This window comes from Micromys minutus (assembly GCF_963924665.1).
Source record: "Micromys minutus genome assembly, chromosome: 10".
Classification (NCBI taxonomy): Eukaryota; Metazoa; Chordata; class Mammalia; order Rodentia; family Muridae; genus Micromys; species Micromys minutus.
Genome location: NC_137979.1, coordinates 59,333,220 through 59,358,637, shown reverse-complemented (window position 1 = coordinate 59,358,637; position 25,418 = coordinate 59,333,220). Strand labels below are relative to the sequence as shown.

Here is a 25,418-nt window from a genome sequence, read left to right as displayed (position 1 = left end):
AAGGGCATCTTGCTCTTAGGGAATATATATGGCTATATCTGGGTTGCCCTAGCTGGAGGAAGATGCTCCTGGCATTGAGCGGGTGTTGGGGGGCAGGAGGTGCCCCATAAGGCATCCTGCAGTCACAAAGCAACCCTACCACAAAGAAGCATCAAGGCCAAGGCCAAGAACACTGAGGTCTGGCAGCCCATTACCTGGGGCAGGAAAGTCCTAATGAAGGAGGGAAGTGGAGCATGGGGATGATGGAAATGAACTCCTGGTCCCACTCAGTTCAGTACAATGCGGGACCCATCTCCATCATAAGCAAAAGCAGATGTGTCAACCAGTCCTCTGTCGGGGCTCCCGTGAGAGGTGTGACCCTCCGGGCACCTCGGGCCTCAGAAGAGGGCAGCAGGTCTCCCCTGAATACTCAAGTGTTAGCTGCTGGTAGGCAGAAACCACGCAAGGCCCAGAAACCCGGAAGTAAGACAGAGAAAGGGCAGCCCCTCCACCATCACCCTGCCTTGGCTACATTGTCTCAGCTATTCCCTGCCCCGCCTCCCAGACCGCCCGCAGCCCCCTAGCAAGCCGGTGGTGCAGCAGGAAGACGTGAAAGCGCGCAGTGTGCTGCTGTCCTGGGAGCCAGGCAGTGATGGGCTCTCCCCGGTCCGCTACTACACCATCCAGACGCGCGAACTGCCCAGCGGCAGGTGGGCACTGCACTCCGCCTCTGTGAGCCACAATGCCTCCGCCTTCACTGTGGACAGGTAAGGTGGGGTCCACACCCACTTTTCTGTTCCCTTCTCTACTGGAGGCGGCACCTCCCGTGATCCTTGCCGAAGGAAGGGGGCTTCTGAGAGCACCTTCGGCTGGTCACCCAAGTCTTCCTCAGCTTGCCCTAGCAGCCACACTTACCCCTTCCTGCTCTCCCCCAGTCCCTGAGAAGCCTACTAGCATTGCCTCTTAATTATCTGTGGCGCCTGACCAGGCCCCACTTGCCGTTCTTTATTAGCGGTTCTCCCGACAGCCCGTGTCCTCCTCCCATCTTTAGTAGGAGTACGAAGCTCTTCTCCAACACTCTGGCCTCCATCTAATTCCCAGTGGTTGTGTGTGTGTGTGTGTGTGTGTGTGTGTGTGTGTGTGTGTGTTTTAATCCAATCGTCGTGACCTGGAACTTGAACAAGCCTTCCCTCCCCCACCCCCAGCCCTGTAAATCAAGAAGATGATTTGTTGGGAAGAAAATGAGGCTCACAGAGATGATTTTCCTTATCTCTGGGGAACCTATACACACACACACACACACACACACACACACACACACACACACGCTTCCCTAACTTCAGGAAGAGACTTGCAGTACTTGCAGGGCACTATGCATAAGATTGTATAGAGAGGGAAGTGTGGATGTTTCCATGGCCACCAGAGCATGGGTAAAGATGAGCCTAAGATGTATGGCTTATCTTTACAGTGATATGCATGGTAAGCAGGGATGGGGCCTGTCCCAGGCATTCAGCATCTCAGGGTCTGTCCCAACCTGACCGCTTCCCGAGCCTCCAGGTTTTCTTTGTGTCTTGTGCCAGCATTCAAGCCCCTCCTTCTTCCCAGGTTCCCCTACTCAAGCAGTGATAGATGAGACCCCATGGTAGAGCTGTTGGTGTGGGTCTTGAGGGACAACGTGTCAGCCAGACTTGTCATCACAGTGACAAACTCCTGGCAGAAGCAACTTAGAGGGGGAAGGATTTGTCTAGGGGAACACAGCTGAAGAGGTTTCAGCCTGAAGCCAACTGGGTCTGTTGCTCTGGGCCAGTGGAACATACAGCAGAGGCTCATGGTGACCAGGACACAGACCTGGAGGAAGGGCTAGAGGACATAAGATTTGTGCACATGTCCCAACAATGCACTTCCTCTACCAAGGTCACATCTCCTTAAGTTTCAGTTTCTCAAAAGGATCGCACCCCTGGGGACCCAAGTCTTCAAAGCCTGTGGGGGGTTGGGAGGATCATTCCTGTTCAAATCAAAGTCGATACCTTGGTCATCCGTCCCCAACTCCCTCCACAGACTCAAACCCTTTACATCCTACAAGTTCAGAGTGAAAGCAACCAATGACATAGGGGACAGCGAGTTCAGCGAGGAATCAGAGTCTCTGACCACCCTGCAGGCAGGTCAGTGCCTTCTCCCCTCCACGGCTCCTGACCCTGGTTGCTCTCTGGGCGTGAAAGGTTCTTCTGTGGGAGGGGCTCTGACGGTGAGAGATGGCTCACTAGGCCTGGTAGGCCTGTCCATCTCCAGGCCAGAATGCCCAGAGATTTCAGACAAAGGGATTTTAACCAGGGCTAAGGGTCCTAAACCCAGCCTAGAATTTGAGTGCATTTCTTCTCCGATGGTCCTCCAGCTAGCTGGAAGTGAGAGTAAATGCTACCCTGCACCCAACAGCCATCTAAGTTCTATGGCTTTGAGAAGCTCTAAGACCCAGGTTTGGGCTAAGATCAGGCCTCCAGCTCACCCTGGCTGTTTGCTAAGAGGAAGTTAGGTGGGCGGGTCTCCAGGGTACCTTAAGCCTTAAGATAACCAATGTCAGCCAAATATGGTCCCTGTGTGTGTGTTTCTGGGTGGTGCTGACACTCTGAACCCCAAATTCCACTCCTCTGCCTCTCTTACAGCCCCAGATGAGGCACCCACCATCCTGTCGGTCACTCCCCACACCACCACCTCTGTGCTAATCCGATGGCAGGTAAGACTGGGTAGACAAGGTGGGTTCATTTCCTTGACTGGGACCAGAAAATCCACCAATCCCCAAGAGTGCTACCTCAGAACACAGAGAAAGGCAGGGGAGAAGGGGGAGGGAGGATCGAGGTATATGCACGTCACAGAGCGTGGCCATGAGTCACAGAATTCAAGTGACAGGGTCAGTTTCATGACCCCAGACATGTTGAATTTTCTGTATGTAGAAAAGCACATGGGAGCTCTAAGGACTCCCCAAGGCTCCGTAAAACCCAGACCCAGAGGTCAGTAACAGGCTTCCCAGCAGAAACCTGTGACCTTCTTCATGAGCAGTACCCCCTTCTGTAGATTAGTCTCTCCCAACCGCCTGCTCTTTAGTGAGAAATGTTTGTTCTGTTGGGACTGAGACAACCTCAGCGATCACAATCCACACCCATTCTCTGGAGCCCAGCCTTGGGCTCAGCAGGTCACCCACAGAAGCCCTTATGTAGGTAGGACCTACCTAGCTTTTGTCCCTACTTCTCAGGATCTAAGGAACTGGACCCAGCAGCAACCCTTGTGCAGCTGAGACCTGGGATCCCAGAGGGTACACCCCTCACATGGAAATGGCCTGACAAACTCTCATAAGCCAGAGGAGGCTGGAACAGATGGGCTACCTGGACAAAAAGGGCCAGGCAATGCCCATGGCAGCCAGGGAAGCAATTAAGGAGCTAATAAAAAGGCTGGACCATTTCAACAGATTTCTTAGAGGAGGATCATCAAGAAAATAGTTTCTACTTGGCAAAAAGCCCGTCCTCTAGCTCAGCCAAGGACAGGGACAGAAAGCAAAGGAGGAAAGAGAGGCCAAATGTGCATGCTTACCTTAGTGTAGGCCAAGGGCTCAGCTCCTAGAAAACACCAGGAAGTGCTGACTGGGTAGTCATCAGAGAGCAACAGCCCTGGGGAGGAGGTCACAGGGTTTCTGGACAAGCAATGGCTGGGGATTCCAGGGGTGTCTTTTCGGGTCTTATGTCTCTGAGTCACCTCAAAGAGACCATAACAACCTCATTAGAAATGCCCAACCCTATCCCAGGTTTTTCCTGGTTGGGACCCCAGTCCCTGCTCTGTGGCTGCAGGAGGTGTGGCAGACAGAGATGGGGTAGAGTGAGGCAAGCCACAGTCAAGGCCCCTCCCCGTGTTTGACCTTCCTACCTGTAGCCTCCATCTGAGGACAAGATCAACGGCATCCTCTTGGGCTTCCGAATCCGGTACCGGGAGCTGCTCTACGAAGGGCTGAGGGGCTTCACTCTTCGGGGCATCAACAATCCTGGGGCCAAGTGGGCTGAGCTCACCTGTGAGTAGCATTTCTCGGGTGGGGATAGGCATGCTCACCTGCCTGATCTGCTGCTCCCAGTCTCCCTGAGTCTGCTAACCTACAAACCTGCCTCCCTCCCCTCATGTTCCTCCTCTCCCTCCCTTCATTCCCTTGCTGAGTGTTAATTGAGTACCTCTATATACTCCAAGACACTCTGGGGTCCCTGGGGTTAAACAGATGGGTCCCTGACCTCTTGGATCAGTCTAATGGAAGAAGAATCAGGCATTCAATAAGTAAGCCCCTGAAATAGATGTCAATGGTCACCAACATGACAGTGGGAGAATGTTCCAGAAGAGTTACGAAGGGCTCTCTTGACGTGGAAGGATGATTGCAGATTGGGCAGGCAAGTGTGTGGAGGGAGGAGCTAACAGCTAACATCTGAACCACAACCAAGAACAACAGGCAAGACCCCTCCTAATCCCTAGCAGGTCACCACCCAGACCTAGGGCCAAAGAAGCCAGCCTTCAAGTATAGGAGACACAGAGAAAAAGGAGACATTTGGGGGGAAATCCCAGTGAGAGAGGATACTGGGAGAGCCATGAGCAAGAGGAAGGTGTAGCGGATTTTGTAGGGCACTCGGGGAGCGTTGGGGTGGTGACCGGGCCATAGGAGGTGTGACGGGGAGAGAAGCAAAGAAGCTGTAGTGTGACCATAGCAGAAGAGCATGAAGCTGAACCAAGGAGGCAGGCTAGGTACCCCATGAGTGTAGAATCCACAGAGCTCCCATGTCTGTTCTGGGAAGGGAGAGGAAGGTAGGCAGGAAAGAGGATTAGCCAGGGGAGTCACACTGTTCACAGAAGAGCAGCTAGCAGGAGAGAGGGGACAGCCTAGGTCCCTGTGAGCTATGCTGCTACATCCCATGTCTCCCAAGCTTCTGGAGGCATTGCTTCCAGGGATGATCGCGGACAAAATGATTGAGCACGGAGCAAGGGATATGAAGCGAATGAGACCCGCAGAAATACCAGATCCAACAGCTCGTGTTATTTTCTTCTATTTATTTATTTATTTCGGCCAATGTCTGCCCGTGGCTGTGATTTTTATATGATCTGCGTCTGAGTCACTCATATTTCTTGACAATAAAATTGTTTCTGGTTCATATGAGGGAAGTCACGATGCCAATATTTCACCGTGGTTTTGCCCAGGCTCCAAAGTGAAACTGGGGAGCAGGGTTGCTAGGCTCTGAGAGGCTCCCTTTTGATTTTGGTCATTGTCCACTGAGGTGGGGACCACAACGTTTTAAGATTGACCCCTTCCCCAATTGCCATCCTGACCCCTGACTAAGCACCAGGAATTGGAAGTAGTTCTGTCTGCCCCAACACCAGCCTTGTTATGCTATCCCAGGCCTGGTTGGTCCCTGGTGGGTGGGATGCCTGCGTACACTAACCTCGATCTGCTGTCTTCCTGGCTTCTCACCTCCTGCCCCTTAGCTTTGTACTCCATGCGGAACCTGACCCGGCCCAGCCTCACACAGTACAAGCTTGACAGTAAGTCCCTTGCATGGTGGTCCAAGCCTCCCGGGCTGGGCTGGGGAGGGGGTCGTCAAGAATACCTGGAGCCAGGCCAACACACTGTACTGGTTTAGTTTCTGCCACTCTGATACAGACCCGGATGAAAAGCTACTTGAAGAGGAAAGGGTTTGTTTGTCAATAGTTCATCCCTGATGGAAGCCACACAGTAACTCAAGGCAGGAACTGAAGCAGAAGCCATGGAGAAATGCTTCTTATTGGATTGCTACCCTAGCTGGCTCAGACTGGTCTCTTTACACCACCCAAGACCACCTGCCCAGAGATGGCACCACCCACAAGGGGCTGGGCCTCCCCACATTTATCAGGAAAAGGCCCCCACAGAGGCATAGTCTCAATTGAGGTCTCCTCTTCTAAGATGACCCTAGCTTTGTCAAGCCAACAACAACAAAAAGAAAAAGAAAAGAAAAGAAACTAGCCAGCATACTCACCCAGGGTGCTTGGACTACTTCTAACACATCTTTTAAACACATGAAGCAGGAGCATTTTGGGAGAGAGTCCCCCAAGTCTGCCCTGTAAGTTTTGTGAGCATGAGGAGTCAGCAGGTCAACAGTAGGTTATGCTGAAGGGAAATACCTTTCCGAATGCTTTATCTACAGGGCAGGTAGGCCTGTGTCCTCTATTGACCGGCTTGATCCATGTAAGACATGTTGGCTCCCGCTGTCTTTCTAGCCCTATCTGAGGCTTCTGGGTGGAATATGTCAACCTCCAGCCTGTCCCCGTGTGGCTCACCTCTTCTCCTTGCTCTGTTTCTGAAGCCACAGCAGGTTCTGCCCACATCCACACAAGGCCTTTTGATCAGGAAAAGCCAACCTCAGGATCTAGACTCCCCTCTTCTCCTCCTCAGCCTGAGCCCATACATGTCAAAATGGCCATCTTGGGGAACCAGGGTAGGGGAGAGACAGAGACAGTAGAGTTCAGGGGATAGGAGGACATATTGGCACCATGGAAAGGGATCATATCTCTCCCCAAAGGTGACATAGCCCATTTGCTTGCAGCAGCTTCTCCTCACTGGCTGTCCCCCGCCCCAAGCACTTCAAACTTGACTAACATGTGGGATTTCCTCACCCCAAATTCACATTCCATAAACACATCCCCTCTAGGACTGAGCTGGTAGGGCTGGAGGGGTCGGTGGTGTTGTACAACTCAATGGAGAGACACTGGATTCCATCCCTGGCCCCAAAAGAGGAGGGAATAAAAAGAGCTGGTGAAAGGGGACAGGTGGGGACACATCTGAGGGACATGGCTGAGATGGTTTGCGTCTGTCATAGTGGGAAGAGCACAGGCCAGGAAGGTTTGACCCTCTGGCCCAGGGTGGCCAGGACTGTTGACATTACTGTCTTCAGTCTCAACAGCATTGACTTGGAGAGTCAATTGTATTTATGACCCCAGAGCAGAACTGAGGCTTTGTGTCATGAGCCTGCTTTGTGTCACATGTGCATGTTGGCAGGGTGCAGCCCAGGCATCTAAGGCTGGCCACTTGTTTCCTCCCTGGTGTCTCCTTGGGCACTAGAATGGTAGCTATGCCCCCTCCCTCCCTGTAGCTCCAGCCTCCCTAGGGAACTTCTTCCACTGACTCTGTGACCTCCATGCTCCTGACTCTCACTCTCCTCCACAGATCTGAGCAAGCACAGGCGTTATGAGATCCGGATGAGTGTGTACAATGCCGTGGGGGAGGGGCCCTTGAGCCCACCGCAGGAGGTCTTTGTCGGGGAGGCAGGTGAGTGTGCCTTCATGAATTCCCAGATACAGGATTCAGGGTCTCCAATCTGCCCCAGCCCACCTCCCCTTCCATAGCCTACGCCCACGAACACTCACTCTCCAACCTCTGTGCCCTCCAGTGCCCACGGCAGCACCGCAGAACGTGGTCATTCACAGTGCCACAGCCACACAGCTGGATGTGTCCTGGGAGCCGCCCCCATTGGACAACCAGAATGGAGACATCCAAGGATACAAGGTATGGGTGATCTGGCTGAGGCATGGGATGAAAAGGAATAAAGGGGTGGGGAGGGCCGGCTGTGTGGAATGAGGTCTCAAGCCCTTCCTACTGTCCCTCGGGTGCCACTGTACCCCTGTGGCCCTGGCTATGTACCTAGGTGGCAGAAATGCATACGGTGGCATTGTAGAATATGTCCATTCTGAGGTGAGCTGAGCTTGACCCAAGGAACTCAGACCCCACCTAGGCTTATTCTGCTTCAATGCACACAGTGCCCAAACCCACCACCTCCAGCTCCATAGTCACGGAGGACGCCCCATTGGTAGAATGTTTGCTTCGCGTGCACCAAGCCCCGGGTTCAATCCCCAGCACTGCATAAACCAGATGTGGAGGTTTATATAATCTCAGCCCTGGGGGGCGGGGGTGGGGGACACAGAAGAATTGGAGTTCAAGGTCATCTTGGACTTTACAGCAAGTTCAAGGCCAGCCTAGGCTGTGTGAGACCCTGTCTTAGGGAAAAGATCTGTAGTGTTCTTAGGCCCTTCTATTAATTAGACGAGCAATTGGCAAAGCATTTTGGCAGTGTTTGAAAATCTGCTTAAAGGTCGTCTCTGATTCAGGATGCTGTGTTATGGTGACATTCGTATTAGCAGAACCCTCTAAACTCTTCCGGCCTGCTGAAAGCCTAGGAAGCTGTTACACTGTGGGTAGTGATGCCCACAAATGTGCCCGTTTTATATAGATAAGGAAACACCAGCCCAACTGATGTAGCCCGGACAGGTCACAACCTATCAGGTGTTAGAATCCAGAAGCCCGAGACTGGAGAGATGACTCCAGTTAAGGGCACTGACTTCCAGAGGTCCTGAGTTCAAATCCCAGCAACCACCTGGTGGCTCACAACCATCTGTAATAGGGATCCGATGCCCTCTTCTGGTGTGTCTGAAGACAGTGACAGTGTGCTCATATGAATAAAATAAATAAATCTTTAAAAAAAAAAAAAAAAAAAAAAAAAAAAAAAAAAAAAAGAAGAGAGAATCCAGAAGCCCAAATCACCGTTGCCGAGAAGCAGAGCACACAGTCAGATCCAGGAGGTGGCGGTTTTCAGAAGAATAGAAAGATCTGATCAGCCTCCCTTGTTGGAGCACGCAGCCCTTGGCTGTGGTGGATGCTTTCCTCCCTGGCCAACATCTGGGATACTCTGGTTCCTGATATTTAGATGGTATTTCACAAAACTGCCTTCATGCAATGACCCTAGGGACGCAGGATATGCAAACCACAGAACCCCAGGATTTTCCTGGCCCCGCCCATAAGTGGCAACTAGTGTGTGCCGGGGTGAAACACTTTCTCTTCCACTCAGCCTGTGGAGACAGGCCACTTGGTATTAAAGCAAAATCCTGTATAGGAAACTTTTCCATTCAGGATGGAGGAGGGGAAGAAACGGGAAGGAAGGCATCTTGCCAAGGATGCTCTGAAGATGGATGATACCCCTCCAGGCTTTGCCCAGGAGTGCCAGCTGGGACAACCAAATATTGCACTTGTAGCAGATGCCTCTGGAGGGAAAGGAGGTGCCAGGCGGAGCCAGCCACAGCGTGGCAGTCACTAGACTGTTGAAGTTTTAAAGTGGTGCATTAACACAGAGATTCAGGAAATGTGTGGGTACCTGGGTACCAGATAGAACATAGCGGGTGTCTGCAGTTCCCAGAAGATGTTGCCCATCCCTGGCTGTGAACTGCAGGGATGAAACTGCTACATCCGGGATGCGTGCTAACCAGCTCTGTGCCATCAGCACCCGTTGGCAGGGCCTGGTATGTTCCCATCAGCATCCAGGCTGCAGGTGAGACTCGGCTGGCAGGGTACTTACCTAGTGTGTGTGAAATTCTGGGGGTGGGGAGGTTCTATCCCCAGCACCATATATCCAGCTGTGATGATATATACCTGTAACATCTGTAACCCTGGAACTCTGGGGGTGGAGGCAAAAGCATTAGAAGTTCAAGATCAGCCTTTGCTACCTGGCAAGTTCAAAGCCAGACTGGGCTACATAGAACCCTGGAAGAATGAGAAGGAAAGGGGGAGAGGAGAGAAAGAAGAGGAAGAGGAAGAGAAGGAAGAGAAAAAGGAAGAGGTGAAGAAGGAGGAGGAGAAAGAAGGAGGAGGAGGAGGAAAGAAAAAAGGAAGGAAGGAAGGAAAGAAAGAAAGAGAAAGAAAGAAAAAAAACAAAGAAAGAAGAAGACCCAAACCTGAACCCCAAGACAAGAGCCTGGTGATGACTCAGAGCTCAAAGGAGAAACTGAGACAGAGAGCAAGTGCAGCCCAGGGAACAGTTATTGGGCTGTTAAGAGAAAATTACAACCCAGCTGTTCCACGGCTCTTGACAGCCTTTTTCTGAGATGTTGGAAGGGACTAGGGATGGAGCTAGTTGATTGGACCCAAAGCCCTGGGGTCCAACCTGAAGCATCACAGAAACCAAGTGTGATGTTACATACCTTTAATGCTAGCACTGAGGAGGCAGAGACAGGAGGATTGGAAGTTCTAGATCGTCTTTAGTTACATAGTGGCTTTGAGGATAGCCCGAGCTATGTGAAATCCTGTCTAGAAAAAAAGATGCTGGAATTACAACAGGTAATTCAGTTTAACAGGATTGACCAGCTGTAGCCAACAGGCTAGATCTGACCCACTATCTTTGCACAAGTAATGTTGTCTTGAAATAGAGCCATGCCTGTATGTTTACAAGTTGCCACGGCAACTTCTGTGTAAGAAGGTGCTGAATTGACCTGAATGGTTGCATCAGAGACTGAGAGGCCTACAGAACCTGAATCTTTAATCAGCTAGTCCTCTACAGACAAAAATATAGCCAGGGTTTAAAGAGAGCCCACAGAGCTTTGGTGACACACGTCAGTAAAGCCAGCACTTAGGAAGCAGAGGTAAGCAGATCTCTGTGAGTTTGAGCCCACCCTGGTCTGCGTAGTGAGTTCTAGGCCAGCCGGGGATACAGGGTTTCAAATTGTAATTAATTAATTAAAAAGTGAACTATGAGGCCATACGTTGTGATATATGCCTGTAACCCAAGTACAGAAAAGAAGCAGGCATGAGACAGGAGAATTATAAGTTCAAGGTCCAGCTAATGTTACATAGTCTCTAAAATGGATGAATGGATGGATGGATGGATGGATGGATGGATGGATGGATGGATGAACAAGCAAACGAATGAATGAAAAGAGAGCCACTAGAGTACTGAGGAAAAGAGGGGCTGAGAAAGGAAAGTTCAAGACTAACCAAAGCTACACAGTCTCAAAAATGGATGGAAGGAAGGATGAATGGGTGGATGAGTGGATGGCAGATGGACAGATGAATAGATTGATAGATGGGTGGATGAACAGGTGAATGGGCAGATGGATGGACAGAAAGCCACTGGACCAGGCATGGCAGTATATACCTATCATCCAAGCACAAGAATGGAAGGCAGAGTTGAGACAGGGAAATTGTGAGTTCATGACCAACTTAGTCTACTTAACAAAATTCTTGCTCCAAAATAACAAGGGTGAAGCTGGAGAGATGGCTCCTTAGTTAAGACTACTTGCTACATTTCTCAACACCCACAGCTGGCTGAACACCAGCTCCTGGAACTCTGACACCTTCTTCTGACCCTGCACTCACATGCACAGTCACACACAGTCACACACAGTCACACACAGTCATGGGCTGGAGAGAGGGCTCAGTGGTTAAGAGCACCGATTGTTCTTCCAGAGATCCTGAGTTCAAATCCCAGCAAGCACATGGTGGCTCACAACCATCTGTAATGGGATCTGATGCCCTCTCCTGGTGTGTCTGAAGACAGTGACAGTTTATTCATATATATGAAATAAATAAAATTTTTAAAAAGACACACACACATACAGACACACACACAGAGACACACACAACTAAAAATTTTAAATATAATAATAACAAGGGCTACAAGTTGGTTGGGGCACAACAAACACACCCATAATGCCAGTTTTCTGAAGGTGGAGGCAGGGAGTTTAAGAGCTCAAAGTCTTCCTCAACCATATAGCTAGTTCCAGGCTGCATGAGTCTGTGTCAGTAAGTAAAGAAACAAACAGGGCTCAGAAAGCTACTAAGCTGTTTATTATGTGCAAGCTTCCCCCCCCACCCCCACCCCCATCCTTCCCAGCATTGCCTCCCTCCCCCAACAACCACAAACTGGTGTTGCCATGATAGAGAGAGGCAGCAAAGTCCCACGCGATCCCTCCAGTTTCCCAGCCCAGTACTCTACTGGGAATGAAGTGAGAGAGAAGGGCAAAGAGAGGGGAGTGTCGGAAACAGCTAAAGCCAGCTCTCCGTTCCCAGAGGCGGATTCATCCTGCCTGGGATCATGGCTGTGGGAGGGAAACATTGGGCCAGCCTGAACATGAGACACTTTCCAGTTGTTAGTCCCTAGGTGGCTGTGCTGTGGTGACTGCTTAGCCCTCGCATAGCATCAGGTGTTCGTAGGAGTCTAAACACAGTGTGAAATTCACAGGAGGAGGATGCAGGGTCATGTGGTTCTAAGCGGCAAGATTTCCCTGCTTTTAAAGCAAAATAATGCTCCATCGGGAATGCACAAATGCTGTACATTTATCTACTCGACCACTGACATAGCTAGAAGGGGTTGTTTGTTTTTGAGACAGGGTGTTTTCAGCTCAGCGTGGTTTTAAACTAGCTATGTCCCAGAGGATGACCTTGAACTTGTGACCGGCAGCCTCCAAGTGCAGGATGACAGGTGTGCCGTTGAGCCGCCTGGGTTTTCTACATCTTGGCTGTTGCTGACCTTACTACAGTGTAACATGGGAGTTACACTGTATACCTTTGCAAGACCCTGATTTTAATACCTTTGGATACATTCCCAGAAATGAGATTGCTGGATCGTATGGTAATTCTATTTTTAATTTTCTTTGAAGAACTCCAGACTGTTTCCCACAGTAGCTGTGTCATTTTACATTTCCAACAATGGCACAGGAGGCTTCTAGTTTCTCGCCAGAGGGCTGGGTATCTTTTTTTTTAAGAATTACTTGTTTATTTTATGTATATGAGTACACTGTAGCTGTCTTCAGACACACCAGAAGAGGTCATCAGATCCCATTACAGATGGTTGGGAGCCACCATGTGGTTGCTGGGAATTGAACTCAGAACCTGTGGAAGAGCAGTCAGTGCTCTTAACCACTGAGCCATCTCTCCAGCCCAGAAGCATTTGTTTAAAGGCTTTTGTTCCGATCTTAAGCCTACAGTTTTCTAGGAATCTCACCACACATACCCAGTACAGGAAAAGGACATTTCCTGAATCCACAAACATAGTAGCTCCTGCCTCTGCCTTATCAGCTATTATCCCTACCTACACACACCACACCTCCTGAGCCATCCTAAATATCGTTTATCCAACAAGGACAGGGAGGGGGATAAGCCCATACCCAAATATATAGTTTTTTTTCTTATTCTTTACTCGATCATTCTGTTCCTTCATTTCTTAATTGCCGTGCTTAAAATCTATGTTAATAAATTGTGAGTTTTGTCAAAAGGTAGGGGGGGAAAAGTGACCACTGGAGTTGACAGGTGCTAATCAGCTTGGCTTGACAGTGGTCACCAGTAAGTGGATATGCGTGGGGTGGAGCTGAGCCACACACACGCACACGCACACGCACACACGCGCACACACACACACACACACACACACACACTCAGGTAGAGTGGTTAGTATTCATGATTCCTGGGGCTTGAGCCCCAGCAGGCATAAAACAACAGGTTTAGGGGCCTACCCCTGTAATCCCAGCACTGGGGAGGCAGGAGGATCTGCTCAAGGCTCTGTCACTTTGCAAATTCAAGAGCAGCCTGGGCTATGGAAGTCCTCCCTCCAAAAGACCAGGTTGGTAGGGGTGTGATGCTGACCGAGCGCTTCCGAGCATGCTCAAGGCCCTGGGCTCTGTTTCTTACACTATAAACAACAACAAAGAAAACGGAGCATTAATTATACATCTTAATCCTATTAAAACGTTGTCATCTATATGTCAGATGAATAAAAACCAATAGATGATACGGGGTGGAGTCAGAGTCATCCGCTCTCACTCCAGCCCCTTTCCCTGTAACACAACCTATGTCAACCGTGGGTCAGGTGTGATTTTAGGTGCCTGGGACCCAGAGGAGTCAGATGGACCAGGGTGGCCGCCCTCTGGAGCCCACAGCCTGGTACACACCCATTTCCCCAGGAGTGGTCACTCTACCAATTAATCATGTCACCTTGGGAACCAGGATCCAAACTCAACCCTCTCGTCCCTTTTACTGTAAACCATTGGCTAACAAAGGTCCTCTGACAGCAAGTAGGCACCCTGCTTCTGTATGTCCTACACCTTGACACTGCCCTGACCTGTCTCCCCAGCAATGCCATGTATCCCCCTTTAGGGCCTGTCATGGGCAGACCATAAAGACATTCTGAAATTTGTTTCTTCTTTTGTTCACTACTTGGTATTTTTGTGTGTTTATGTGCCTGTCTGCCTGAGTTCACGTGCACCAAAGGGACCCAAAGAAGCCAGAAGAGGGCATTAAATCTCATAGAACGAGAGTTACAGGAGGTTCTGAGCCACTAGATGGCTGCTGGGAGCCGAACCCAGGTCTTCTCCAAGAGCAGTAAATGCTCTTAGCACCTAGCCATCTCTCCAGCCCCTTATTTCCTTTTTAAAAAAATAATTTAGGGGGCTGGAGAGATGGCTAAGTGGTTAAGTGCACTGGCGGCTCTTCCAGAGGTCCTGAGTTCAATTCCCAGCAACCACATGGTGGCTCACAACCATCTGTAATGAGATCTGATGCCCTCTTCTGGTGTGTCTGAAGATAGCTACAGTGTACTCATATATGTTAAATAAATAAATCTTTAAAAAATAATGTATTTATTTTATGTGCACTGTCCACATATATATCTTGTGTAAGGGTGTAAGATCTCAGAGTTACAGACATTTGTGAACTGCCAAATAGATGCTGGGAATTGAACCCGGGTCCTCTGCAAAAGCAGCCGGTGTTCTTAACCACTGAGCCATCTCTCTAGCCCCTTATTTTCTTTCTAATGCCCTTTCTAACCTTGTGGTTTTGTTCATATCTCACTATGTCCTTGCTTGGTCTCTTTACTGGAGAACTCAAAGGCTTTTCCATCAGATAGGGACATTGCTAAGCGGTGACAGTTTGCTGTGCTCCGGTGATACCCAGGCATGACACAGTATACATAAAACTCAGGCTAGATCTTCAGCAGAGGGAGCGAGACCGGGAAGTGGGGGGGGGGGGGGGACAGGAGAAGGGGAGAGAGGGAAAGAAAGAAATCAAAGACAATCAGACAACTGATTACCCATAGTGTCTACCTTTCTCAAACTTCCCTCTCTAGTCTCTTCTCCAAACCCCCCTCCAGGTATGTCCTCACCCTCACCCACCTCTCCAAAGCTCACCTTGCCATGGCTGTTGATAAATCTGCCCTGTTGTTCGTCAACCAGTCAGAGGCTTCCCCGGGCCTGTCTCCACAGCACTGTGCCTTACACAGTTGAGACCTGACAATCTCCTGCCTGTTTCCCTTCACACGGCCCACCACCCCTCCTCGGTCTCCTTTGTGGTTCCTGCCCCCTCCCCCCACGTTCCCCACCCCTCACCCCCATGCATCCCAGGAATCTGTCTATCCCTCTCCTCTGGCTAGAAGGACCCAGCCGTTCTTCTGACTGTCCTCGCCAAGCTGTTGCTGCTCAGGGAGTGTGCAGTGTGCAGAGCTGGGGAGTTAGCCTTGAGCTCGCTCCTGAAGATGAATCCAGGAGAAGCTTTGTGACTGTGGTACTCTCACAGTCAGTGGATGAGTGGGTGATTTTATGAATGAAGACCTCAATTCCCCATATAAAAAGAAATTTAAAAAAAGAAAAAGCAAGGCTGTAGAGAAGCAAGTCTTCTGTAGTAACAAGATGTCCTGATTGCCTTCGCACATGCTGGGGGTGGACACTTTTATTAGCTCTTTCCCACTTTTATTGGTAGGGAGGGAAAGGAAACACCAATAGCGTTCAGAACCCTCTTTGGCCAGCAGATGGCGCCAAATGATCTCCAATCCCGTGCAACGTTTGGGATGCCAGGCTTTATAAGAGAGTCCCAGCTGGATGTTCTTAATGTAGTTTGAGAACCTTCTGTGTGTGTTTAAAAGCACTAACCATGCTCATTATAGCGTGCCTGGAGGCTCCATGAAGCTCCTGCTGCACTGGGGACCTAAAATCCTCCACGAGCGTGTAATAATACCTATAGAAGGCCTGTAGCTGCCTTGTTCACCCCGGAAAGTGGGTGTCCTTAAGCCCGCTGCAGCCGAGAGGAACTGGCCTGACCAAGTCACATACCCAGCAAATGGTGCCATCAGAATTCAGCCACGCACCAAATGCCAACTTAGTCCCGCCTTCCCCTGCACCAGACTTCACGGACTCAGATGCACGTGTATCAGATTGGATTGTACCTGTGCAGCACCGGGAACTTTACAGAAGATTCAGTACAGGCACATTAGCAGCTGAGGCTCCTCACCAGTGCCCTGGCATTGCCAAGCTGTTGGTCCTTGTACCCCACACCATAGAGCAGAGCCCATGATTACTTTTGCCCCCCACACACACATCCCCCAGCTCAGAGAAGTCTGTGAGACACAGACTCCGATTCTGAAGCTGACACATTTGTGTTACACGCAACAGATCCCAACCACAAAAAAAAAAAAAAAAAAAAAAAAAAGATACAAGGGGGGATGGGGTTTACCGTCTAGCAGAGGGTAGGTATTGGCTACTAAGAGGAAAGTTCCAGAATCCTTAAATAGCTCTTACCTACTTGCGTATTGTTTCCTGGTTGAAAGCAGGGGTGTCTTTGAACCCTGAGATGGGCAGAAGCGAAGGGGAAATCGAATGCCTTCACCCCTCTCATACCACCATTGGTCCACACAGATTTATTTCTGGGAAGTCCAGCGGAGGAACCTCACGGAGAGGGTGAAGACTCTCTTCCTGGCTGAGAACAGCGTGAAACTCAAGAACCTGACTGGTTACACGGCCTACATGGTCAGCGTGGCAGCCTTCAACGCTGCGGGGGATGGGCCACGGAGCACCCCGACCCAGGGCCAGACTCAGCAAGCAGGTAGGGAGAAGTCTTTGGGGAGGTCAGTTTGTGGGGACACACTGGTGTCCACACCTGGCGTCGGAGCGACCTCATGCAGCCGGGAAACTGGGTTCGGATACCCAGGTCTCACTTCCAGATCCCCTGTGGAAAGAGAAGAGCCCTGCCTGTAAAGAAGGCTCTATTGTGTCCAGAAAGAAAGAAAGTCTCACTGGGAGCCTTGAGAAAGTCTCCAGGTCTCAACTAGCCTGTTCTGCCCACCTTGTCTCAGCCTCTGGGACAACCACCACTCCCTGCTCGTTTGTCTCCCTCCTCCTTCCTTCTGTCTCCCTACCTTTGTTCATCCCACCCCATGTTCATTGTCTTCTGTGTGCTCACACTTGCTTCAGGCTGGTGCCTAAACAATGATTTAAAAGAAAAGACAGTAAGTCTGTGTCCTAGTGAGGCCCACCGGAGGACGGGGTGTAAGCAAGCACAGCAATCTTGCTGGGGTGGGAGCAGCTAAGGGGAGCAGGGTGGGAGGGGCTAAAGGAAGCAGGGTGGGAGGAGCTAAAGGGAGCAGGGTGGGAGGGGCTAAAGGGAGCAGGGTGAGAGGGGCTAAAGGGAGCAGGCGGGAGGAGCTAAAGGGAGCAGGGTGGGAGGAGCTAAAGGAAGCAGGGTGGGAGGGGCTAAAGGGAGCAGGGTGGGAGGGGCTAAAGGGAGCAGGTGGGAGGAGCTAAAGGGAGCAGGGTGGGAGGAGCTAAAGGAAGCAGGGTGGGAGGGGCTAAAGGGAGCAGGGTGGGAGGAGCTAAAGGAAGCAGGGTGGGAGGGGCTAAAGGGAGCAGGTGGGAGGAGCTAAAGGGAGCAGGGTGGCAGGGCGTAGTTCACTCTGGACAGATCCGGCCAAGATGGCTACACCTGTACTGAGATTTGAGCCAGAGGAGACCAGCTGTGGGAAGTTCTGGAGACAAGCAGGAAGCAGGATTCAGAAGGACCAGCAGGGGAGAGGCTTGGAGGCTGGAGGGGATTAGAGGATCAGAACCCGGTGCTAACAAAAGAAGTGGAGTGAGAATCACCTAGGGACTGGAGATCAAGATTCGTGCTCCATGTGATGAGACACAGAAGAAGGGTTTGAGCTGTTCAGATTAGAACTTGGGCTGGGTCCGTGGTTAAGAGCGCTGGCTGCTCTTCTCCAAGACCTGGGTTCAATTCCCAGCACCCACGTGGCAGCTCATTACTACCTGTAACTCCAGTTTCAGAGAATCTGATACCTTCCCACAGACAGACAGGCAGGCAAAACACCAATGCACATGAAGTAAAAATAAGTCAATGCAAATTTTAAAAAGAAATAGATCTTCTGTGTTTTGAAAAAAAATTTGCTCTGCCATCTGGAGGGAGACAACAGAGAGAGGCAGGGACTCGACCCAGGCGGTGTGGAGGAAGGAGAGGGGATACAGATCCTCTTGTCCTGTCACACTGGGTTCCCCTAGAAGTCCCAGGGAGTGATCAGTGTAGCATCTTCTCCAACTAACAAAGAGGCACCCCAGAAAACATGCTTTGTTCATCATCCCCTGGTAGGTCACAACGGAAAAAGGCAGATGCTAGAACCGAGGACATCTGAAAGGAATCAGGAGCTTTTGTTTTGTTTTTCCTGATGTGTCAACCTTCCAAAGCCATGAATTTCTTATCTGCAAGATTCAACCAACCAAAAAAGGAAAATACTCCCCAAAACTGCTTCTGCCTGGGCGTGGCAGCAAAGACCTCTATAATCTAAGCACTTAAGAGGTGAAGCCAAGAGGAGCAAAAGCTCAGAATCGGGGCTGGAGGGATGGCTCAGCAGTTACAAGCATTGTTGCCCTTGCAGAGGGCCAAGTTCCATTCCCAGAGCCCACATTAAGTGTCTCACAACCACCGGCAGCCTCAATTCCAGGGGACCCCACCCTTTTTTCTGACCTCCATGGGCATGTGCACTCATGTGACACATATACAGAGACACATGTGTGTAAATAAAATTAGCCACACAGCAAGTTCAAGACGGCCCTGAGCTGAAGGAGAATGTCTCAAAAAAACAAAAAAAAAAAAAAAAAAAAAAAAAACAAAAAAAAAACAAAAAAACAAGCAAATGAAAATGTATCTATGCCCAACATTTCCAGACAGCACCAAATAACAAATGTGTCTATACTGAACATGTTCAGAGGCACTGAATAACAACTACTTAGCAAAAGGATACAATGCTATTTGCATTGTATCAGGAATCATAAGTAACCTAGAAATGAGTCAGAGTATATGGGAAGGGCTAGATATCTCAGTGGGACCTCACTTGCCTAGCCTGAGATGCCCTGGGTTTAATTTCGGACGCCACAGGCAAGGGGGAGGGGTGCATAGAAGGGTGCCTATAGTTTATATTCCAAAATGGCGTTTTATATGAAACAAGCATCCTCAGATTTTTGTTAGAACAAATTGCCCGTGGATACAGAAGGCAACCATACAGCCTTCTGCCCTGGCCTCCAGACTGCGGCCTTTCCAGTCTGATCCTCCTTACAGTAAGGAGCTGTAGAAAGCAAACTACCAGAAATAGTTTATAACTGGGATCCTCTCTGGGACAAGATCCCACTCCAGGGGAGCCTTTCCTCCAATGGCTCCCCTCCCCCTGCCCCCCCCCCCCCCCCCCCCCCCCCCCCCCCCCCCCCCCCCCCCCCCGGTCAGCCAGAGGCTGAGCTTGGCTGTGTTCTTCTGCCTGCTTGCCCATCTTGACCACACTTCATCAGTGTCACTGGTCAGATACGAGCCCCCCAGGAGCCTGGAAGCTTCCGGCTCTGTAGCAGTAGGACAGAACGTCCTGTCCCACGTCCTTGTAACCCCCTAGTGTGTTGAGGGGGAGGGCAGGAAAAGGGCCCACAGTTCACCTCCCTCCTTCAAAGACAGACGGGGAGATGGAGCCGGAAGCTGTCAAGATTAGTTCTGGCCTGGTGGGAGGCAGCACCGGACAATAATAGCCTGACCGTGCATCCAACCAGATTGGGATGCTGGGGGGTGGAGGGTGGGGGTGCTTCCTGTCTTGCCTCTTTGCCCTCCCATTTCCCGCCCCCACCCACCCCCACATACACCAGAATCTTCCATCCTGTGTGTTTTCAGAGTTACCCCAGGGGTCTCAGAACAAGAAAACATCTCTTCCTGAGGTGCTGACAGCTTGATGTCTCTATGCAAGCCCTGCAACCCAGGGATGAAAGGAAGGCCCTGTCTCCGGAGTTCTGATGTCTCCTTTAGCGCCCACTCTGAATATGAGGCCAAGGCACCCACTCCACCCACTCTAGCAGGGTGCTGAAAAACATACCCCATGGTGCCAAGAAATGATCTTGCCCCTCAGTGGCCCTTAAGGGTCGTCCTTTGAAATGCAGCGGCCGGTCCCAAGCTGCTAGCCAGGGCCCAGAGCCACCTAGGAGGGAGTCCAGATTCTCCATCTTTAAAGGGGTCTTTCTCCCAGCGCCAGAGTCTCTGCTATTAGACAGCTGAGTGCTGGTGACGGCAAGGGAGGAGGAGAGATCCCAAGGGCCTTAGCTGACCCTTCCTGCCTTCTTCTTGTGCCTAGCCTCACTTTCTCTTCTCCCTGGGCATGGACCCAAGAGCTCCTGCTAGTTGCTTGGAGCCTGACCTGAGGCTTTGCACTTCCACAGAATGAGAAAAACAAAAAGCTCTTTGCTGTCTCTCCACAGCCCCCAGTGCCCCAGGCTCGGTCAAGTTCAGCGAGCTGACAACTACCTCCGTGAACGTGTCCTGGGACGCCCCACAGTTCCCCAATGGTCCTCTGGAGGGCTACAGGCTGGTGTATGAACCCTGCACCCCAGTGGATGGTAAGTGGGGATCTCCCATGTGGCCCAAGCTCCCTCTCTCCCCTTTCAAGGACTGGTTTGCACCCAGAGCCCACACCATGATCACTGCTCAGCAGTTAGACGAGGTGAAGATCTTCCTATTTATAAATGGGGAAACTGAGGCTTGACCCAGGGAAAGGGGTGTTTCTGATAGAAATGCATTCGAGGGCAAAGTCGAAACAGCATCTTAGGATTGCCGTCTCCCGTGCAGGCAGGGGACCGCTGACATTAGTAGACATCCTGTTCCGTAAACTGAGTCAGGAAGAGAGAGACGGAATCCAAGCAAAACAGCGTTGCCCCAAGAATGGACAGTCCTCTGGTGTTCTCGTGTTATCCTGGCCCCCTGCCAAACCTCAGAGTTCTCAGCACACCCCCTTTGAAGGGTCAGGGACCCTTTTAGAAATCTAATCGAAGCCTAAGGGCATCTCCCCCAGGGAGATGTGTGAGAGTGAGTAGCCACCACACTCCTGCTTTGCAGATGACTGACCTACCCCGATCACATTCTCTCCCTCTCCACCCCTGCCCTTCCCAGGCTTCCCACCCAGACCCTGACCTTCTTTGGGGCTCTCAGAAAGGTTTGGACTGGCAGCCCTGCCTGTTGGCATCAGGTACCTGCCAGCTTTCTCACACAGGACAGCCCAATGCCTGCTGGTAGGAACAAGCCAGGGGTGAGCCTTAGTCCCCGAAAGTTACCATTGTTTTATCACTCACCAGAGCTATCTTAAGAGAATGTACGCACAGGCGAGAAAAAGGCTGGGCTTCTCAATGGCTGGGTCTACTTACAGCAAGGCATAGGGAGGGATAAGACTGCCTTAGAAGGAACACCCTGGTGGCAAGAAGTGACCACGTCTGTGGACACACACACACACACAGACTCCTAGAATTGGAGCCTGGTTAGAACAAGGGGCAAAGCCTGGGAACATTAGGCAGCTCCAGTTCTGGGTCAGAGCCGGGGGTGGGGATGGGGGTTGGAGGGGGGATGATCCTCAGTCTTTCTTACTACCACCAGGGTGCCAGCAACCCATTCTGCAGAGTTGGGCTAAGTCAGAACCAAAGGGGAGGCAGGTCCTGGAAAGAGACGCAGGCAGAAACAGGTCAGAGGTCAAGAAGACAAGAGGCAGGGGGCCTAGACAGGCTCTTGTCCCAGTGATTTCTATCTGGCCTACCCAGAGACCTCCCACTTTTTGAGAAATGGAGTACTTGGCCTCTTGTGATCTTACTCACTCAGGGTCTAGACCACAGGGTGTAAACTCCATGTCTTTATAGGTTCCTGAGTAAGGGTCTCCATTTAGAATGCAGGCCAGCAGCTTCCCATTTTCTAATTGAGAAAGCCAAAGTCTAGGCCAGGAAGGGGTGGGATGGGCAGTATCAAAGAGGACTCATTCAGTAAGTGAAAGGGGTTGGAGGTGAGGCCCCATTGGTACAGTGGTTGTTTGGCACAGAGTCCTGGGCCCCAGCACCAGCACCACATAAGCTAGCCATGGTGGCTCACACCCACAATTCCAGCACTCAGGAGGTGGAGGTGGGGAAAGAGGAGTTCAGAGAGTCCTTAGCTATACAGTTAAGCATGAGTTCAGTTTGCATCACTAGAGACCCTGTCTCAAAAATAAATATGGCCTAGAGATATGACTTAGCAGTTTAGGGGCCTGGCTGCCATTACAGAGCGCCGAGTCCCAAGCACCCACACGGCAGCTCACAACCGTGCGTAACTCCAGTTTTAGGGAATTCATTACCCTCTTTGACCTCCCTGTGCACCAGGCATGCAAGTGGTACCCTAGCACCTTGGCAGCCGGAAGCAGGTAGATCTCTTGAGTTCAAAGCCAGTTTGGTCTACAGAGCAAGTTCCAGAACAGCCAGGGCCACAGAGAAACCCTCTCAAAAAAAAACAAAAAAAAAACAAAAAAAAAAAAAACATAAATTATGAAATATAAATAAATAAGTAAAGGAAGTACTTATAATGTTTTTGGTGCTTTCTCCTTTTATCTGAAGCTCCATTTCCTTATTGAAGATGCTCCAGACCCTCTCTGGCTTGTGGGAAGAATAAACCAAAACCAGATATATAGATATAGAAGATATAGATATCACACACACATGTGCTTTCTCTAGTTTCAACAGCATTCATATATATATATATATAGTATGTATGTGTGTACATACACACACACACACACAAAACCACCTTGTGGAAGCCCCCATCCTGCCCCTGGCCACCATGACCTGAGGTTCTAAAGCTTCAACTCCAAAAGCTACATGGTTACAGATGATGGGGCCCCTGGAGCTGGGCTCTCATTGGCCAAGAAGAGTACAGAGTTGGGACTGGATGGAACTGGGGCTGAGGTGGGGGTTAGAGTAGTCACCAAGTGCTTTCCCGCTCCAGTACTGGAAGTATCTTCAGAGAACTTCCCAACATGGGGTGCCGGAATGTCACATTCGAAGAGATATTGAGGTGGGGTGGGCTGACGGGCCATACAGCAGTGAGACAGGATGGAGACCTTGTGGCTGTTCCGGGATAGGCAGACAGGACAAAGGTTTCCTCCAGGTACTTTAACCATAAAGCCTTTTTTCCTGAGCTCTTCTTCAGAGCCATGCTCCTGACATAGTGTGGGCAGCCTGTGGGCTTGAGTGACAACTCAGCTGATTTCAAGAGATGGAGGCCACAACCGCCACCTCCTCCCAGTAGCTGCCAGTAGCCTTGGTGGCCCTGTTCCCACCGGCTACTGCAGCCCCTACTCACGGTCCTTCCCCACAGGGGTCAGCAAGATTGTGACGGTGGACGTGAAGGGGAACAGCCCACTGTGGCTGAAAGTGAAGGATCTGGCCGAGGGCATGACCTATCGCTTCCGAATCAAAGCCAAGACCTTCACCTATGGGCCTGAAATTGAAGCTAACGTCACGACGGGCCCTGGAGAAGGTAGGAGAGACTAGAAGTCACACTGTCCTTCGCATCACATCCTCAGGCCTGCAAGTAAGAGACCCAGGAGGTCTAGAGCTAGGTCTGAAGACAACGGGAAGCAGGAAGCTTATTCCTCTATCTCCTGCCCCACGGCTCCTTCCTCTCTCCTCCTCTCTCCCTCCTCCCTCTTCTTGATTTCTCCTCCCTCACTGTCCCTCCTCTGGGCTCCTCTCTTGTCCTCATCCTGGGCTTGTTTATTAGCATCTAAGTCCTTGGGCTATTCCAATCCAAGCCTGTACTGACCCAGACCCTCTTGCCATGCAGATCCCAGGCTATCACAGGGTCTGCCTCAATATAGAGCCGAGGTTGGCCTGCTACTTATGGCCGCAGCCACTACTCAAGTGCTGGTTTTACAAGGGTGAACCACTACAACCACGGAGGTTTCCGTGTGTTTCTTCTTTCCCTCCTCTCTAGCCCTCCGCCCCTGTGACTTCTGTCCAGGAAGGAAGCAGCCTGGCAGGTGTTCAAACCTCCATCCAGAACCACCCCCCTGTACCTCCCCGTCCCCCACCCAACAGTGGCTCTCAGAGCAGGGTGCAGAAGAATCACCCCCAGCACTTGTCCAGTGTGTGCTCCCTGGGTGGACCCAGAACTTGTGATTTCCCTGAAATGCCGTCATCTCCTCTAACGATGATACCATCACCTCCAGTAACTCTCTGAAGCCTGGCCTGCCTTCCCCAACACCCAACACCTCTTTTCCCAAGGGTTTCCCTGTGTCTCCCTGGCTGCCTTAGACCAGTCTGTAGACCAGGCTGGCCCTAAACTCAGAGATCCGCCTGCCTCTGCCTCTCTGCCTCCCAGAGACGTGTGCCGCCAGCTCTCCCAACCGCTTTTATGGACAGAAGGCCACTTTGTATTTCCAGTCAGTGTTCCCACCCTTGGGGTCCCACCCTAATCCTCTCTGTCACTCCCCAACTCTCCACCCAGGACCATGGGGCAATCAGAATTTAGTCTCATGGAACTGTCACAGGTTCAGGTTTTCCCATAATGAACATAAAAACCACCTCCTAAGCAACCCTGCTCCTGCACCCTCTCTTGAGGAAGAATCCAGCCAAACCCAGCCCAACTTCCTCCCAAAGGCCATTCCCTTCCCTTCCGTGTTCCAGGGCCATCAGCAGCAGACAGTGAAGTTTCTCCAGAGTGTGGGCTAAAAGAAGAAAAGGGCTGGAGAGCCCAGGCCCTCTTGTCTTCTCCCTGCATGTGGATTTGTCACACACACACACACACACACACACACACACACACACACACACACACACACACATCTCGTAGTAAGAACAGGATGTGTGGGACCACAGGAAGTTGCTGTCCCAACTGCCCCAGCTCTGCTTCTCATCTGAGACTTCCTGGGATTTAAAAACTAGAAGAGAGCTGGCAAAAAGCAGACCACCCGAGCACAGCCTGTTCCAACTCTCGGTTTAGAGAGCCCCAGCTTGGAGTTTGTGGTACGAGATAGAGAAGATGTTGGGCAAGAAGTAAAGGAGGGGTGGAGGATACCAAGAAAGGAAACCAACCTTACCCAGGAGGGATCTGCAAGACACAACACCAGCCCAGCTGTCCCTGCCTCACCAGAAAAGCCAGTGACAGTCTTTTTCTCTGTCCTGAGCAATGTCCTATACAGAGCGAAAAGTGGGGACTCCAAAGGCCACCCCAGCCTGGACCCCACTCTCGGGTCGTGTCTCCCCTTCTTGGGCTGCATGCAGGTAGGATGCTCCTTAGAGAGGGAAACTATGAGGCTCTCCAAAACTGATGTCAGGAGTGGATATAGGGACCTGGCAATGAGCTTTCCAGCTGTGTGAAAAGTCTCCTGCCTCCTGTCTGAGTTGAACAGCTCCTCCAGCTCCCAGAGGGCTTTGGCAAGATGCTGGAGTTGTGTTCTATTCCTATCAGACAGCCAGAGGCCATCAATCAGTACATGCACTGCTGCTTCAACCACTGGTATCACGAGCAGATAGGAAGCATCTACTGTGTGCCAGGCTAT

General features: G+C 50.9%; 1 protein-coding gene across 1 annotated transcript in view; it reads left to right on the top strand.

Moving 5' to 3' along the window:
* The window catches only part of SDK2 (sidekick cell adhesion molecule 2), a gene marked incomplete at its 3' end in the record, with an annotated part of 267,015 nt that overhangs the window by 221,583 nt on the left and 20,014 nt on the right, over positions 1-25,418 (top strand). The window contains exons 30-39 of the mRNA XM_080924572.1: positions 545-746; positions 2,038-2,141; positions 2,640-2,710; positions 3,898-4,033; positions 5,482-5,538; positions 7,196-7,297; positions 7,419-7,534; positions 16,471-16,657; positions 20,329-20,466; positions 23,234-23,395. Coding sequence (XP_080780698.1) covers positions 545-746; positions 2,038-2,141; positions 2,640-2,710; positions 3,898-4,033; positions 5,482-5,538; positions 7,196-7,297; positions 7,419-7,534; positions 16,471-16,657; positions 20,329-20,466; positions 23,234-23,395 — 1,275 coding nt within the window. The remainder of the gene's footprint in view (positions 1-544; positions 747-2,037; positions 2,142-2,639; positions 2,711-3,897; positions 4,034-5,481; positions 5,539-7,195; positions 7,298-7,418; positions 7,535-16,470; positions 16,658-20,328; positions 20,467-23,233; positions 23,396-25,418) is intronic.